This window comes from Spea bombifrons, chromosome 2, assembly GCF_027358695.1.
Source record: "Spea bombifrons isolate aSpeBom1 chromosome 2, aSpeBom1.2.pri, whole genome shotgun sequence".
NCBI classification, from domain to species: domain Eukaryota; kingdom Metazoa; phylum Chordata; class Amphibia; order Anura; family Pelobatidae; genus Spea; species Spea bombifrons.
The window spans coordinates 45,681,005-45,700,363 of record NC_071088.1 but is presented as its reverse complement, the minus strand read 5'-3'; the positions used below and the strand labels follow the sequence as shown (position 1 = coordinate 45,700,363).

Below are 19,359 nucleotides of genomic sequence, written 5' to 3'. Positions count from 1 at the left end.
TGCAGCATAACAAGATCAGGGTGCTTGTCTGCTAGACTGGGCTAAAACAGGAGAAATACACCCCCAAATCACTAAAAACACAGCTGCCTTAAGCCCTACACAAAGCTAGGAGAAAAAAAAAAACAAAAAACCTTCATCCGCATATTTATAGCATGGAGCTCCCCTTTAAAATACAAACTTCTCCTCCACATAGCGTTTCGACCCAGAGCTGGTAGGAGATCTCAATAAGACTGAACTAGGTCAAAACAAGGACCAGGAGCCGTTAGCGGTCAGATTAATGCAAGTAAGCGATGCTCATAATCCAGAGATCATTTCTAGACCATACATTTTTGGCATTACCCTAAATTTTATTGAGCTGCATCAGTATAAGGAAACAAAAGGGAAGCATTTGGGGGGGGGGGCAGCTGTGTGTATGTATATTATATATGTGTAACAGCACCTCACACACCCACACATACAGTGATGATAAATAAAATCAAGACATACATTTTAGCAATGCAAACTTATTAAAAATGTGCATGGCTTTATTTCATACAGGTGATGGAACGACTGACCAACCCCAAAAATGGCAAAAAAAAGTTTCACCTTTTGCTGGATAAAATAAAAAAAGCGCATATGTAACTCTTAAAACAAATGAGACAGAATTGGTGGTGCACGAGTCAAGCCAACTGCTCAAATCATGTTTCATACCCATCCTGGCTTCTTTTTTCCTTATTTTTTTATCTTTTGTTTTTTGTAATTTTTTTAATAAAATCTCCCAAACCATCATCCGCACACCCATATCCCTACCCGCCCCCTCGAAAACACAACAGACTAGTCCTCTGTGGACTGAGCTTCTTCATCAGAACCCTCTTCCCCAGATTTCTCCTGTGCAGGGCTTGCAGGTTTCTTCTCTGGTGGGGGGGTGTCTGGCTCATCATCGTCATCATCATCGGCTTTAGGAGATGGAGATTTCTCCTTTGGGGCCTTTGAGGCTGGGCGACTCTTTCCTTTGGCCTTGACTGGACTAGGCGTTACTGCAAAATAAGTTACAATTATTAATTATGGCCTTTGAAACAGAAGCCTACAACATGCAATTGCCTTCACAAAACTTAAGTCATTACATTAAAATGCCACATTTAACTCACTCCAGTAACGTTGACTACCAAGGAAATTACATACTACGTTTTTAAGCAAATAGTTGCTGTACCACACTTCACATATATACGTTAGCCATGCTTTTAAACCTCATTTTAGAAAAACATGTAATAGAGTAAACAGAGTCATGGGGACTTAGTCAATGAGCGACATTCAAAAAAGGCTTTCTGGGACATGATCCTCACCTGTGGCTTTAAGCCTGGGCTTAGGAACTTTTCTCTCTCTCCTCTCTGGCTTAGACTTTTTCACCACCTTTTTCTTCTTCTTGGACCGACCATAATCACTGTCATCATCATCTTCCACCATGAAATCCTCATCACTGCCTGAATCGTCTGTTAACAAGAAATGGCACAGCGACTGATAAATTTCCCCATAATCTACAATTATGGATTTTAGAAGTCAAACCCATGTCCCAGGTAATCAAACCAGCCCATGATGCTATAATGTATTCAAATAAAACCCCTGTTTGCCGTCCAACCCAAATGAATTACATTATGATTTACGCAAAGGAGTTTTTTGGCCCTTTATGGATATGGGGTATTATGTACCCAGGGATGCAGCTTAATCTCAATTTCCAAACACTTTGGATGGGCAGTTTTAGACTGCAAGTGCTGATAAGCCTGTAGTCCCGTATAATATATTTTGGGGAGAGCAGAGATAAAACAAATGTTTGCCTGTAAATGCTAAGCATAGATTAGTACATGAGTTATATTTAACAAGTAAAACTATTATGTCCTTTGATGAAATGTTTTCTTTAGTACTGAGCGATAATAGTTACTGGTTTTGAATGCACCAACCGGCAGAGATTTAAGTGGAAAGATGACAAAATTACATCTGCTCAATGATCCCCGGCTTAGTGTTAAATATGTGGAGTTTTACTTAGAAACATGACATTTCTCAAGCTGCCACTTCCAGGAACATCAAGCGAGCACCACCAGGTTCTACTGCATAACGGCGTTTACCAAATCTTTTTTTTTGGTTGGCAGCTGGTCCAGAAATGAACCCTGCCCCACCAACAAGTGTTTGTAAATCAATAAAAATTGTCTTGAGGTTCACCATTGATTTCAGGTTCTCAGAAATAAAACCTCAGTGTCAAAATTAGCACGTCTAACCAATTTTTCCTCTTCCCACCACTTTAGAATGGATGTTTGAACCAATCAACAACAAGAAACCAGTTGTTCCCACAGTGGTGTTTTAGCCTTAATTTCATAGAATTGTATTCTGCCATGTGTGTGAGGTACTTGATTTAAAATGTAACAAAACATTTCAGTCCCAGTATCTCAATTACATAAACGTTATTGCCACTAAATAGAGAAATAATCGGCTAATGCATGCGATTAGAAGATGGCGGCTTTTAATACATCAACTGGGTTTCTCAGCTTTTTTTGTTTTTGTTTTTTAACATGGAAATATATTTGTAATACGTAATGGATCAATGGCCGTCAAAAGAGGCTTAAGTTATAAGACCGGTAGCTTTCTACTTTGTAAATTCACTTTGCAGTTTCAAAGGGTCATACCTAGGTATGGGGGGGGGGATTACACTTTTAATTTTACTTCTGAGTCTGCCTGCTATTTTTTATCCCTTGAATTAAAATGTTAGGTATTCGGGTTACTGAGTACAGTATTACCGCAAACGTGCAGGACCATGTTTGGTGAGAAGTGTGGGGGGCTACAATCATACAACAAAAAACATGCAACAATCTAATCCAACCAATATATGACAAGTAGAGAGGATTGTAGGGTTGTCTGGTTTCATATGCATAAAATGTACTGATTTTTCCTTCACTCACTTTCTAGAAACTGTGTTTCTTCTTCATCCTCTTGCTCTTCCTCCTCACTGCCTCCATCACCCATCAACATCTCCCTTTGTTTAGAAACAGCTTTGGATGCCGCTTGCCTTTGCTGACGGACGTTTTTGCGTTTATCTTTTTCATCCTCATCATCACTGTCATCTATAAACAAAAATACAGAAGTCCCCTCAAGTCTAGAACCGTAATGAAACCCCTCTTTAACATAAGCAGGATATCCCCAGATATGTTCCAATATTTAAAATGATCGGTACCTTGGGCTGATCTCTTTCTTGGTTTAGAAATCTTTTTCTTGTCAGGTGTGGCCTTTTTGGCTTTTTTACTCCTTTTTGGGCTTTCATAATCACTGTCTGCTTTTCCATCATCTCCTTCTACATCATCATTACTACCGAAATCTTCCTCTGAAAAAAAATGTTTTTATTAAACTAGTTGACAGAGACTCTTAATGAGTCCATAGAATGCAAGCAACCATCCATCTTAAGTTACAAAATGCTAACATCCACCCCATGGTTTTTAAGAATTAAATCTTTGGCAATGAAAATAAAGCTCAAAGGGACCAATAACAAATAGCAAGCAAAGCAAGGGGTATCATTGTTAAATAGATTAATTTTGTTATAGTATAACAGGTTACATTTCAAAACATAGATTGAAATATATTTACTGCATTAGTATTAACCAGTATAACAATTTAAACAGTGCATTGCGAATCAAAAGTGCTGTGGTGACCAAATCAGATGGCTTCAGATTAACACAATACCTTCAGAATCATCTTCTTTTTTGGTTTTCTTCACATCTTTTTCATCAGACTCCTCACTGCAAAGACAATTGAACTAAACTGAATCACTGTGTGGAAACAACATGCCTTAGTCCCAGCGTAGGCAGGTAGTATGACTAGCTCTTATAGACCGAGCTATTAAGCCTGAGTTTTCTAACCTCTCTTCCTGCAGGTTTTTCCCAGTCCGCCTCTTTTCCTTAACGTCTCTTGGAGATGCTCGAGCTTTCTTTGAGGGTGGGGCTGCTGCACTTCCATAGTCTTCATCTTTATGTATAAAGGAAAAAAAACACAAGTTGAATGTAGACAGAGGCAGTAAAGACCGGTGACAGATCTTGCTGGTTTCTCCCAAACAGTACTATTGGTGTACTTAGAAAATTAAATATGAGGCTGGTAAGAGAGTCTACCGATGGTTCCCACCAACTATCAGTTCCCGGCATTCTGTTAATAGGTTTTGTGTGGTTTTTTTTTTAAGCTTATTTCCTCCAAGCCAGATACCAAGCCACCAAAAATAGTTTAAAGCCCTCTAGTTTCGTGACAGCATCCTATGTTACTCATTTATCTCAGGGGAAAGAAAACATAAAAACAACACTTTCCAACCTGTGTTCCAGGAATGAAACAAAATTTAGCTCAGCTGAACTCAAAGGGACAGCTCACCACATGTGTAATAATTACATATATTATACACACATAATACTTGCTTGAGGAAGAAGCTGCAGCCCTGCAGCTGTCTCCTCATTGATGCAATAAGGTTTTGCTTTCCTCTGACTAGATAAAGCCGCTCTTTATCCAGCCAGATAGCAGTAAGAAAGCACAATCTGTTCAGGCCCTCACCTGAAACAATTGCCAGGCAAGCAATGGAGGCAAGTATTACATGTGAAAGGAGAAGTGTTCAGCCAAAACACATCATATCTGGAGGATGGGAAAAGGGCAATGCATGTGTAGGAACAATAATATTTTAAAGGGACCTCACGGCTATCCTATGCATTCAATCTAGATAGACTAATCAGATAATTCCAAACACTATGGAATTCAGACTAAATCAACGTTGAAAACCCCACAACATTTAAATTTAGAACGTCACAGGTCTAGGTTCCAACATTTGCTGGGGGGGGGTACGTATTGTCACTTATTAGTGGATGACAATAGTCACAAATTTACATTACTGTACTTCTCATAGCCAAGAGGTAAACAAGTGTTATGAGATTTTGCAGATTGCCTCAGTGCAGGTTTATGCAATATGAAACTATTGTGCGCCTTTCCTCTTTTAAAGAAATATGTAGCCATTTTTGAAGTCATACTAAGCTTTATTCCATGCAAAACAGATAAAAAACTAAAATTAGTTTGAAAAATAGCACTTTTTTAAGAGTGCATTTTATGTGCATGTTTTTTAATGGGGTCAACTTATCTGTGCAGAGATGCAAAAAGTTCTGTTTTAAGGCCCAGCACACACTACGGGCTCAACCAGGAACACACAACCGGCATTTAAAGTCAACATTTTATTGAGATCCAATTTTCCATTTTTTCTCAATGTATATTAAAAAGCACAACTGTCAAACCAAATCCAAGATTAACATGTAGATCCAGCTCATACACCATAGTTGCCAAAGTACGGTTCATATGCCGCAGACTATCATTTAAATGGACGACACCTGTTTACTATGCAAGCGCAGGGACAAGGGTGTTACAAGACATGCACCATTTGCAGGAAGTGATGTCACAGGACAGGAAGCTGGAGGAGTCATGGAATATTTCAATATGTACGTATATTCTGATACGCCATCTGATGAATATTTATGGTTTGCATGACTTACCAATGGAATGATCCCCAACTGAATAACCTAGATTTCCTATATTAAGTTAATATTCTTGAAATACAATTGAGAACCTACCATCCGAGTCCTGAAACTGTGAGTAGTCGACCACTTTTCTGTTCCTATTAAAAAAAAATAATATATATCAATGTGATGATTTTATGGTATATATAATTGACTAACATACAAAAACAGACCAATTTTGTTATACAAGGCTGGCCATGCACACACACACACACACACACACACACACACACACAACAAGGACCATATCATGCAGAGATACATGGGTGGAGAAATAGTAGGGCTAAGAAGGCTCACCTACCCCCAATGGATGTGTATACCAACATGCCACTTTCCCCTTTTTATTTAAGCAAAAGAAGCCATGTTTTTTGGTAACTAAAGCAAGCGCAAACTGGCCCTCAACTCAGTGTATTAAGCATTCATAAATTAAAGGCATACTTTAGGTTACCCTAAAAGTTTGTAAAAGTAATGCCACGGTACTTTCCTTTACAAATCAAAATTTCTGTAAGAGAATTTGTGAAATTTTCTTCAGAAACAGACTGATGAGCAATGCACAATTTTGGCATTTCAAAAATAGTTAATGAATGGGCATGTGCAAAGGGCCTATAAAACACTGTACACAGCAACTTGATGTAACACAGTGGGATGGTGTACCGTTATAATGTACATAATGTAACCAAACATCCAATTGCTTTACCGGTCCATGGTCATTGCAATAACCCATTCTGGTATAGATTCCATCCGATAAACAGTCCTCAAATGTTTTTAAAGCTTGCGTGGCTACCTCATTCTATGAAATTTTGCCCAAAAGAACTCTTACTTTTTGGTGTAAATGCTTTCTGGGTAAAATAACATAACATTACTTGGTAAGGGTTGTACTGATGAACAGCAATCGTGTTATTATAGACTTAGCTATGTTGGGCAAATCACCGATTACAGAACGACAAAAGCAAATTAAAACACCAATGGGAGAGCGGAGGTTTTCGTCTCAACGACATACTACGATTAAGCTTTGAAAAGACACAGAAATATCAGGCCCACCTACAATGGCAACCTAAAAGAAAGTATACTGGGACAAGATAAAACCTGTTAGCTCAAACGATTTATCCATAGACCTTACTTTTAAAAGGACACCCAATTTTACTGAAATCATGAATGCAAACGGCAAATCTACTCTTAATTATCAGTAACACAAGTCTTTGTTTGAAGTCAATACAAACGGCAATGTGTTACTTAGGATGTGTACAATATTCGCCCTTCCCCCAGGAACAGCTGCAAGCCCGGCCCACCGTAACCTTGCGTACACACGTTCCCGTTGGGAAGCTAGGTTCTCCTTGCTGGAAGTGGGCTCGCCACCCGATTACTATCCAATCGCCTATAATTACACACGATAATCATGGCGTAGATCGGGTTTATTTCAGACCCCCACCGTGAAATGGCTTCTGTGATCTGAGGGTCTTTGCAACAATCCATACGCACGAGTTATAGCATAACAGGGATCGCCAAAGTTAAATGGATTTACTATAAAAACGTGCACAACATAAATATGCATTCCTATAAGCAAATGACTGATCGAATGGAACAAAGGCCACAGGTATAACCCCGAGTGTTGGATCACACATTGAAAGCAAGCGCAGCACAGACGCCAGGCGAAACAGGATTGTAGAACACCAGTGTCATTTTACAAACACATGCATCTTACATAAGAACGCAGACACGGGCGCTGCATCATGTAACCAGACATTACACCATCTTACAATCAACGAAGACTTAGCCATACATCAGTAGTAGCGTGCCACCATGCATGCGGAATATCAAAACAGGCCATTAAAACACACACGTGATTCCTTCACATACGACTGGTTCACGGTGACACACAGGCCCCGGCCTTGCATTACACCCACCCCTCACGGTACTCACCTGACCGGCCTGGACATGGCTCCTACAAACACCGGGCGAGTAGCAGCGACACAAGGAAGCGTTAAGACCGGGGAGAGGGGGGTGAACGGCTTCCTTTGTAAGAACCCCCCAGGAGGCCGCTAAATGGAATTGTGGGGGTTGGTAAGGGGAGGAGGGGACTGAGAACGACAAGGCCCAAGGCGTAGTTTCTATTCCTTACTGAAGAGAAAGAAGTCTGCAATAGCCCACCTTCTTTTTCTTCTTCAAAAAAAAGCCCAATTTAATGGCCGTCCGTGCAAGCAGTAAAAGAGGCGGGAAAACCGGAGGGAGGCGGAGCGCCACCCGGACTCGATGCCTACCTGTAGGTACAAAACCTGGCCTATTCTAACGGATGCCGCCCTCTCTGTCTTTCTACGCCTGACCTTTCCTCTTACACTGACCCTCCCCAATACCTAATTCGGATTAAAATACAGTGTGCCCACTGCTTTACTTCACTTATCCCCCCCTCCCCAACCGCCGCCTCAAGCCCCTGAGCCAAGGGCGCCGCCTATTTCGTTGGAAAGCTGTCTTGCATTCGGATTGGATAAAGGTGGGCTTCTAGAATATCAAGTGGCTAATTCAAATAATCATCGAGCCACGGCATTGGTGAGCAGTAGACGACGCCACAGGGGGAGGAGGATCAAATGTGGTTGATTGCGCATGACTCAAAGAAGGAGTAGCACAAAATGGAGTCAGTGCGTCAGTAGAAAGTGCTGTCGATTTGTTACGAAATTATTTTTTTATTAATATATCGAGTGGACGTTTGTATGCTCTTTAATTTGCGGAGAGCAGGCAGTAAATACATATATTTGTATGTATTTAACTACCTTGTATCTATTTTCTCTTTTCATTCAGATTTGTCAGGCCCCTTGACGTCGCTATAGAGCTAATGTACTCTGAGGAGATAACGTGTGTCAGCTCTCCTGTGTAGCTTTGCCTTTTTATTTTAATCATGTTTAAGTCAGAATTTAGGACGTTACTTCATGTTTGTAGAATGCATGCTTGGTCTCTGTTCAAGTGAGTTTGTTACTTCTATTATGCTGTCTTTGAATTAATATGGAAAGGGAGGACTACTGCAAAACCGATGGGCACCTGGTTCCGATGGCGTATCCCTGTTGAACATGAGTCATAGGACAATACCACTGTGCCCGTTTTTTTACAGACCCTTGTGCGAAGTGTGGGGAACAAAATAAGTGGGGATTGTGTGGGTGCAAAAAGGATACAGGCGTTACCACACTTTAATGTACATAAGGGTCCAGAGCATGTATGTAAAATGAAAATGTACTTAAAGTGATGTGCTAGTTTTTGCACTTATGGATGAAATCGTCAGGTAATTTTGACCAGGAAATACTCAATAGACTTTCAATGCCCTTCACAGCGGTTCCCCTCCCTATATCTCCTCGCTCATCTCTAAATACACTCCTAACCGGTCTCTCCGCTCATCCAATGATCTCCTTCTATCCTCTCTTCTGATTTCTAGTTCTCATGCCCGCTTACAAGATTTCTCCAGGGTTGCCCCTATCCTCTGGAATGCCCTCCCCAGGTCTATCCATCTCTCCTGCTGCCTTTGGTCCTTCAAAAACTTCCTCAAGACCCACTTCTTTAAGGACGCTTATAATATTGCACATTAACGCCCCCATATTCCCTTAGCTCACCTCTCCTAGTCCCTCTAATGCAATGCTTACAGTAGTGTGGCTGGTCCATCCCTTACAATGGCACTTTTACCTTTTACCTATTGTGTAATACACCCTAAATCCCTCTAGATTGTAAAATCGTTTGAGAAGGGCCCTCCTCACCTGTTGTCTCTGTTAGTCAATTTATGTTACATACTACTTGTTATGTCTGATATACCCATTGTACAGCGCTACGGAATTTGATATAAAACAGTAAATAATAAGAAGACGTGCTGGAGTCATGTTGCTATGTGTGCGTTTTCTTGAAGCGAGCGTATGGTTGTGCTGCAACTGTTTTTATGCCCGAGTGTCCTTAAAACGAATGTACTTAACTCGCTGCATTCGTATACTGTACCTTTGCTACTGTAGATGTCCGTGCTCTTGTATGCGTGACTTCTGTTTATTAAATTTTAATGCTTAAATTGTAGGCCCAAAACGTTAAAAATAGGGCATGCAATATAACTACAATGGTTTAAATTGAGTCCATAAGGTCCCAATGGAAATACCTATTTTCAAACCTATGAGTACTTTTAAAATGAATTCTTAAAAATAAAAACATGACTTCAGTAGTCTGACTGTGCCCACTGATTGGCTGCCTGGCTTGCCGCGGGCAATGGCCATATTTTAGATTTGGTATTTTCCCCCAGAGTAGAGTATTGGTTAATTATAACATCACAACATGGTCCTTCTTACCTCCAGTCAAACAGTAATTTAACATTTTCATCCAGGAATGCAGTGCGAGGTAACACACAGATTAAACAAAAAAATATCCATTGTAAATAAACTAAAACCAGGGACATCCCTGGCGGATCGTGTTTTGTATCTCTATTTTTTGAGATTGCTTGATATCGGTACCACAGTATATAGAAAGCAATATAATATCATTGATACTTTTACAGGGAATCTTAAATCTAATGCCTTCTCATTGAAGTGGAAATTGTGGTTGCGAATAGCTCGAGCTGTATGGAAATGTCTGTTCTTGAGCTATGGTAGATACGTCAGCTTAAAAGGAAAGCTTATAGCACAGTTTCTAGCAGAATTGAGGTCAAACTTGTTAAAATGCAATACCTGACAGGGTGGTTGTCACGCCTCTGCAACCCACTGCAGCTGGTCTGTGTGGACACACCAAGTAGCGTGTACTTACTCTGTCCCAGACAACTGGGGTCCCGGTCGTCTGCATGTCCCCACCTGCAGGGAAATACTGTAGGCGTGCTGGTTATTTAGATCAGGGGTGCATCTTGATGCGCAGCTGGAGGCGGGGCAAGGTGGACGGCAGATTAAAAATTTCGGAACTGCTCAGCACAGATAACCCGGTGTGGTCCTGCTATTGCATTTGCTAAGTTGGAGATGGCGTTTTTGCTTGCCTGACTGCTCTACTGCCTGGTGACTCTGTTCCTGTCTTGGCTACCTGCCTCCGTGCTGACCCCTGGCTTGTATGACTACATGTCTATTGTACTGAACCTGGCTCTGCCTGACCATCAATTCTGCATTAACCCCTGGCACCCTGTGTGACTCCAGTCTGCAGTTTATCTATACAGGTATCTGGATCCACCCATGCTTTGCCACAACACTCAGTACCAAACTACCTGCTTACAACCTGAGCCTCCTCACTGTTAAAATAATCTAAGTTCCTGTCCTCTTAGCTTGGGGCTTCAGGGCTGAAGAACTTATTTGGTGAGTGTTCGTTCAGTGGCGGGCATGACAGTTATTACAGGAACAGAAATTAAATAATTAATGATTACACCAAATGACAGAAACCACTTGGCTGCCCCATAAAATCATAGCCAATATACTGTGGGAGTTAAATGCGTTATCTACTGATGACAATGAGTGCAGTAAAGCAATTGGAAGGCATGATTATCCTACTATCTCATGATTACCAAGCCTTGATACAGTGCCCCTGTATAGTAATACACATAACAAGGACTTTGCAGTGGTGTCTTTATATCAAGGAAAGGAGAAATGTTATCTCTACATAAAGATCATGTTCTTGCTACTGTTTCTTTGACACATCAAAGCTAAGGGCTATGTGGGGTGGCTGATGGGAGGAATGTTGGCATGACACAATATAGCAAACATTCTTTACTAGAGTAGATATATTAATGATGAAACATTGGAGAATAGAGACAAAAAGTTTGACCAGAGATCAGACAGATTTGGACAGTACAATTGATGACCCAGGGGATTAGTACAGAGCAACATGGTTGAAACAAATCTATAAGCAAGCTTTGATATCTAATAGATCTGAATTACTTCCCATCTCTTCAAATGATTGTTCCCCAACAAATGTAATATGCTGCATCAGGAGTTGTGACAAACTATGGCAACAGGTTCTGGAAAATGTCAAGAAACTGACAACTTTATAGCAAGATGCCTCCTTATGTAAGGTCCTATCACCAATGTCAAACATCACATTACGTAGAGCTAAAAATACACAAGATATTCTAGTACATTCTTAATGTGAGAAGGGATATTGGATGTCTTTCTTTTAGAACTAAAACCTTTTACAGAGAGAGGTATTGTTAAGCTTGTAAACATATTTGCCTTGAAGTACTAATTCGGGTGGGTCTTTTGAAATTAAATGTATAAGTTGTACCCGTTGGAAGGTATATTTTGTAGCTTACTAGGGTCAGCCACCAACTTTCTGTGGAACCAAGACGCCACTAGAAATTTTAGAGGTGGTGACTGGTGTAAAGAAGTATTACAAAGCGAGTTGTACAGGATAGCGTCGGGATATTATCACTTTATGGTTTAAATAAAGGATGGAATTTCTATAATCAGGGCCGGCTCAAGACAAAATGCCGCCTGGGGCGAAGTTTAAAATGCCGCCCTCCCATTATCTCTACCCTTCCTCTCCCTCTCCCCCCCCTGTACTTACCTTTCAGCAGTCCTGCGGGGAGTCTCCCTGCTCGGTTTCGGTGCCGGTTTGTAATGCTGAGCGCCGGAAATGACGCCATCTTCCAGCGCTCAGCATTACAAGTCGAGACCGAGCTAGAGGGAGAGGGGCGCCGAGCGGGTACTGACAACTTGGTAAGTGAAAACCACTCGGCGCCCCCTCTCTCTCTTCCGTTTAAAAAAAAAAAAGGGCTTCGAGCAGTTGCCCCACTCGGCTCCATTGTGGGGCCGGCCCTCTCTATAATGCGCTACCAAAGGTGTGTTGCTGTAGACACAAATATCTGACCGTTACATTAGTTTAAATGTGTAAAGTGATTTCATCGTTTAGGTATGATCTTTTAGCTCATAGGATTGCGTAACTATGATTTATTATGATACATATGATATTCTATAGGGAAAAGAGATATTAGATCATTAAAATTGGTAAGGAATATGAGTGAGATTTGTGATTAAATTGGTTGCTGACATATATTTCTTGTTACACGTTTACCTTACTACCTTGATCTTTACAATCTGAGATCCAGGCTTTTTGATAGGAAAAGTAGAGTTTCGCACTATGAAGCAAAAGATATGAGACTAACAGGATTATCTGCTTATTACAAAATGGGGATGTATTTTGATAGATTCCCATCATCACCATCCTGGATCCATGAATACTTGGGTAAGAAGATTTACAGAAACAACAGTCGTGTAAAAGGAGGGCCCTGCTCTAACAAGTGTATAACCTGGAAGGAGTTAGTGTATATTATACAAAAGGTAAAATTGCTATTATTATTGGACAAGTGTTCTCTGAAATTAGGAAAATTAAGATAAAATTAGGCTGGAGGAGTTAATGTGCAAGGACCAAAGGCAGGTAAAAAGAAAGATAAGCAGGGGAAGGGCATTCTAAATAATGGGGGCAGCCCTTGAGAAATCTTGTAAACTCTCATGAAAAGTAGAAATCGGTCCGGAGGACAGACAGCCCATCAAATCTGTCTATTACCAAATAGACCAGGTAAGGAGTGGGTGAGGAAGAAAAGTGTAGCAGCAAACTTGGCAAGATAATCACACTTCTTTTCGGTCTCCCACTGAAAAATTCTAATCTTTGGGGCTCTAACGCCAACAACCATTTGATGCTGTTGTATCTTACTGTTAGGTGAGAAGAGTTGAGGATTCATTGTATTGTTCTTAATTAAGGGTTATGCTTAGAACTCATTAATGAGATGTCATTATAGATATACGTTATATGGACAAAAGTATTGGGACACCTAACCGTTACACCAACAGGGATTTTTGTGACATTACATTCTAAATACATAGACATTTATACAGTATCTCACATAAGTGAGTACAGCCCTCACATTTTTGTAAATATTGTATTACCGTATTTTCCGGCGTATAAGACGACTGGGCGTATAAGACGACCCCCAACTTTTCCAGTTAAAATATAGAGTTTGGACTACACTCGCTGTATAAGACTACCCCTCTACCCAGTATACAACAACCAGCCAATCACACACACATGTATAGACATACACTGCCCTCACACACCCCTTCCTTTACACACATATACACGTACACACCAGCTTACAAACACACATATACACATACACTGCCCTTACACACACCTGTCCATACACATACACTGCCCATACACAGACATATACATACATACACTGCCCTTACACACACACACACACACACACATATATATATATATATCTACACATACTAACATACGCCTGTCCATACATACACATTTATACACTGCCTTTACACACACACACACACACATATATACGGTATATATATATATATATATATATATATATATATACATACATACATATACATATATATACATACATACATATACATATACACACACACCAGCTTACAAACACACAAATACCTACACTGCTCTTACACACACCTGACCATACACATACACTGACCATCTCACACCAACATATATACACATACACTGCACTTAGACCCCTTTCTCCCCATCTCTTACCTTTCTCATCTTCTATCTTCCATCCAGTTGTGGGAGCGTGAGGTCTGTCATTTCAGACTTCTGCTTTACTGCTCCCTCATCACTACGCGCCGGCAATTGATGCTGAGCGCCGGGATATGACGTCATCCCCGCGCTCGGCATCAATAGCCGGCGCGTACTAATTAGGGAGCACTGAAGCCGAGGTCTGAAGTGCCAGACCTCGAGCTCCCTAATGTTGGGCTAGTTAGAGGGAGGTCGTGATCTCCCCAACCAGCCCTGCTCATCGGGCGCCCGCTGATCAGGGCTAGGTGGGGAGATCACTATCTTGCACCTACCTCGGCGCGGCCCTGAAGACCGGCCCAGGGGAGTCGGCTTCTCCGCTCGCCCCTCCCCTAGAGATTCGTGATTCTCCAGTCCGGCTCGGTAAGTTTCAGTACCCGGCGTATAAGACGACCCCCGACTTTTGATTAGATTTTCACGGGTTAAAAAGTTGTCTTATACGCCGGAAAAAATATTTTCATGTGACAACACACTACAATGTAAAGTAGTGTACGGCCTATATAACAGTGTAAATTTGCTGTCCCCTCAAATATAACTCAACACACAGCCATTAATGTCTAAACCTTGGAAACAAAAGTGAGTACACCCCTAAGTGGAAGCCTCCGTGCCATGGGCTCCTGGAGGTGACTGAGTGCCAGCCTCCCTACTACAGACTATGGGCCCTGGTAAAGAGTGCCACGTTATCCAAATCATAAAAGACTCTAAAGACTGTGGAGATTTGGGGTTCCTGCATTTTGGGACTGTGACGACACACTAAGGTCTGGGAGATTTGGGGTTCCTGCATTTTGGGACTGTGACGACACACTAAGGTCTGGGAGATAATCTAATCAAGACAATGTGTATTCCTTATTTTAGTGGTGTCTGTGTCCCTTTGTATTATTAATCCCTTTACTGCCCCTGTTGTCTCTGGGATGCAGATTAAGGGGGGGCGGTTTGTATCCCAGTATCTTGTTTTATGTTAAAGTGTGTTTTCCTGGATATATCCAGCTGTCTGTGTCTAAAATAAATCAGTTCTCCTCCTGTTGTACCTAAAGACTAGTCTTGCTGGTTATTTGGGTACTGGATAGCGATATCCCTTTACTTTGCTTGGGGATATTGCCTACGGATTACGTGAAATTATTGTCCTGAAGGGAGAAGTCGTCTCTTGGCGGAGAGGGACAACCTGAGGTCCCTGGTCGGTCCGTCACAGGCACAGTTAGTCATTTCCCCTCCCCGCTGTCATGAGACTCGTTAGTGTAACAAGGTCTCAGGTATGAATGGGGAGCAGGTGTGTTAAATTTGCTGTTATCGATCTCACACTCATACTGGTCACTGGAAGTTCAACATGGCACCTCATGGCAAAGAACTCCATGAGGATCCGAAAAAAAGAATTGTTGTTCTACATAAAGATGGCCTAGGCTTTAAGAAGATTGCCAAGACCCTGAAATTGAGCTGCAGCACAGTGGGCAAGATCATACAGCGGTTTCTCAGAACAGGTTCCACTCAGAACAGTCCTCGCCATGGTCGAGAAGTTGAGTGCACATGCTCAGCATCATATCTAGAGGTTGTCTTTGGTAAATAGACATATGAGTGGTTCCAGCATTGCTGCAGAGGTTGAAGGGGTGGGGGGTCAGCCTGTCAGTGCTCAGACCATACGTCGCACACTGCATCAAATTGGTCTGCATGGCTGTCATCTCAGAAGGAAGCCTCTTTTTAAAGATGATACACAAGAAAGCCCGCAAACAGTTTGCTGAAGAGAAGCAGACTAAGGACATGGATTACTGGAACCATATGTGGCGGCAACCAGGTGAGGACTACAAAGACAAGTTTGTCTTGCCTACAGTCAAGCATGGTGGTAGGAGTGTCATGGTCTGGGCCTGCATGAGTGCTACCGGCACTGGGGAGCTAAAGTTCATTAAGGGAACCATGAATGCCAAAATGCACTGTGACATACTGAAGCAGAGCATGATACCCTCCCTTCGGAAACTGGGCCGCAAGGCAGTATTCCAACATAACTGACCCCAAACACACCTCCAAGACGACCACTGCCTTGCTAAAGAAGCTGAGTGTAAAGGTGATGGACTGGCCAAGCATGTCTCCAGACCTAAACCCTATTGAGCATCTGTGAGACATCCTCAAATGGAAGGTGGGGGAGCACAAGGTATCTAACATCCACCAGCTCTGTGATGTTGTCATGGCAACCTGTGAAGCTCTGGTGAACTCCAAGCCCAAGAGGGTTAAGGCAGTGCTGGAAAATAATGGTGGCCACACAAAATATTGACACTTTGGGCCCAATTTGGACATTTCCACCTAGGGGTGTACTCACTTTTGTTGCCAAGGTTTAGACATTAATGGTGTGTTGAATTATATTTGATTTACACTGTTATACAGGCTGTACACTCACTACATTAGATTGTAGCAGAGTGTCATTTCTTCAGTGTTGTCACATGAAAAGATATAATAAAGTATGTACAAAAATTTGAGGGGTGTACTCACTTGTCAGTAACCTTAATAAAGAAGAAATATAACAAAACAAAAGAATGAAAATCTAATTTAAGAAAATATGTGTATGAATTATCATTTGACATATTACAACATTTGTGTATATGTTATAAAAACTTTCTTATAGTTTGCACATTTGCTTGTGTTATGTGTTGATGGGCATGCACATAAAAACATCCATCCGTATAAAACTTTATAATAACAAAGAAAACATTTGTGTGTTTAAAAAGACTGGTATATATGCCTTTATGAATGGGGTTACCACATGTGCGTAGAGCTATATATTAAATTTAAAAAGGTGATACTTCTACATAAATAAAAAAAGTAACAAAGAGAAAAACACACAGGACTAGATACTGTATATGAAAACTGCACATAATAAGTTACAATAACAACTGATACGTTTTTATTATAACCTTTAGGATTCCATAATAAATACACTGTGCAATCAAATATATAGAGAGAGCAAATCGTTAATTAAGTTGATAACTACAAAGTATAATAGTAAATACTCAAAATAAGAAAAATAATAAATTACTAAAAAACCCTATATGTGGCTTCACAGTATAAATACAGTAGTGACTTTATGTAGTATATAAACAAAAATAATATTATTAGAATTTAAAAATAATGTCCAACATTCCATTCCCAATTTAAACTGCCAGGCTTTCTACAGTAGTAGCCAATTGAAAAATCCAGAAGACTCCCCTTTGACAAAGTAGACAATGTCTATCTCCTCCCCTGGGTGGCACTCTCACATTTGATATAACTAAACAAAAAAGAGCTTTGTTCCCTTAATCATGGGCTCTAAAGTGTTTTCCTACTGGAGAGGTAGTTGCTTTTTCTGTAATACTCCTTAGATGTTCCCTCATCCTATATTTAAGAGAACGGCTTGTGTGACCCACGTATTGTTTTCTACATATTCCACACTTAAAGACTTAGATTACAAAATTGGAGTTATGGTTCGAGTAGGATTTAAGATCGTATTGCATACCACTAACTGTAAGATTACAAGGTTTTGTAACCTCCATATGATCACAACATATACAGACACTATGTACGCATCGATAGAAACCAATGGCTATGAGCCATGGAGGAGCCCTACTGGAATCATTAGATGTTTGAAACATACCTGGGGACAAGATTTCTGAACGCATACTTATATCTCAAAGCAAACGTATATCTTCATATAAAGTATTCATAGATTAAAATGCAGCATAAATTAATACATTTTAAAATTAATTAGGTAACAGCATTGCAGGGTTTTTTAAAAGATGCTTAAAATTATGATTGGATCTATGTGTCACTTATGTTGTCTTTATATGAAATGTATTCTATTTGTAGGTGTCACAATTCCCTCCACAAGAGATTGTTGTTCTGTAGCACTGTACAATAGGTGGACAGGACATAACAAGTAGTATATAACATAACAATATAACTAAACAAAAAAGAGCTTTGTTCCCTTAATCATGGGCTCTAAAGTGTTTTCCTACTGGAGAGGTAGTTGCTTTTTCTGTAATACTCCTTAGATGTTCCCTCATCCTATATTTAAGAGAACGGCTTGTGTGACCCACGTATTGTTTTCTACATATTCCACACTTAAAGACTTAGATTACAAAATTGGAGTTATGGTTCGAGTAGGATTTAAGATCGTATTGCATACCACTAACTGTAAGATTACAAGGTTTTGTAACCTCCATATGATCACAACATATACAGACACTATGTACGCATCGATAGAAACCAATGGCTATGAGCCATGGAGGAGCCCTACTGGAATCATTAGATGTTTGAAACATACCTGGGGACAAGATTTCTGAACGCATACTTATATCTCAAAGCAAACGTATATCTTCATATAAAGTATTCATAGATTAAAATGCAGCATAAATTAATACATTTTAAAATTAATTAGGTAACAGCATTGCAGGGTTTTTTAAAAGATGCTTAAAATTATGATTGGATCTATGTGTCACTTATGTTGTCTTTATATGAAATGTATTCTATTTGTAGGTGTCACAATTCCCTCCACAAGAGATTGTTGTTTGCTGCCTTGAAAATAATCAACCATTTTGTTTTTCTACACCTTTGTGGAACGTACAAACACAACCAACGCCCCACCCACAAAATGTCATCCCCCTATACTGGGACCCCTAAGATACAAGAAAGATGTCAAATGGTATTTCTAGACATGTAAAAATATGCCCTAATACCTGGTACCTTTACTATTAAATATATAAAGTAAACAAAAAACACTACTCACAAACAGAAGTATTAAATAAAAAAGTTGGGTACTAGATAAGGGAGCAATGGGGCCCTCTGTAACATAAACAACATGAATGCTGGGTCAATTTAATAAGAGGATGTTGCTGAATATAAATGTGTGTGGTTTTTTTAAGCATTGATTTTTACATATTAATATTCAAAAATATTGTATTAAATATATTAATTTGTTTTTCAAAAACATATTTTTCAATGTAATTTGAATGGGTACACTCATGGAAAGAGGAATAATGGCTTAACCTCACATAGTAAAAACGTAAAACAAGAAAACTCCTTAGGAAAGGAGGATGTAATATCACGTCCCTGCAAAACTGTGCTCTAAGCAATGGGGATGTAATAATACGTCCTCTGCTATCCTCACATTTGGCAGCAAATTCTCATTGTTATTGGAGGAGGCTCTGCTGTTGTCTACCTGGAAGTCTGGGCAGACCATCCACAAGGTAATAGAGTTCCCACCACAGGCAGCTTCAGGGGCAAAGCTATCATTTTTATGGGGACA

At 40.3% G+C, this 19,359-nt stretch overlaps 1 protein-coding gene across 1 annotated transcript; it reads right to left on the bottom strand.

The window, feature by feature from the left end:
- Positions 1–487: 487 nt before the first annotated feature.
- NUCKS1 (nuclear casein kinase and cyclin dependent kinase substrate 1) lies at positions 488–7,941 on the bottom strand. Its single transcript, XM_053457715.1, has 8 exons — positions 7,476–7,941; positions 5,610–5,653; positions 3,879–3,984; positions 3,703–3,758; positions 3,200–3,346; positions 2,928–3,089; positions 1,323–1,469; positions 488–1,016 (listed from the first exon to the last, which is right to left on the bottom strand). Exons 1-8 carry the CDS (start codon positions 7,490–7,492, stop codon positions 814–816), a joined length of 882 nt encoding a protein of 293 aa, XP_053313690.1. The 5' UTR covers positions 7,493–7,941; the 3' UTR covers positions 488–813.
- Positions 7,942–19,359: the final 11,418 nt, after the last annotated feature.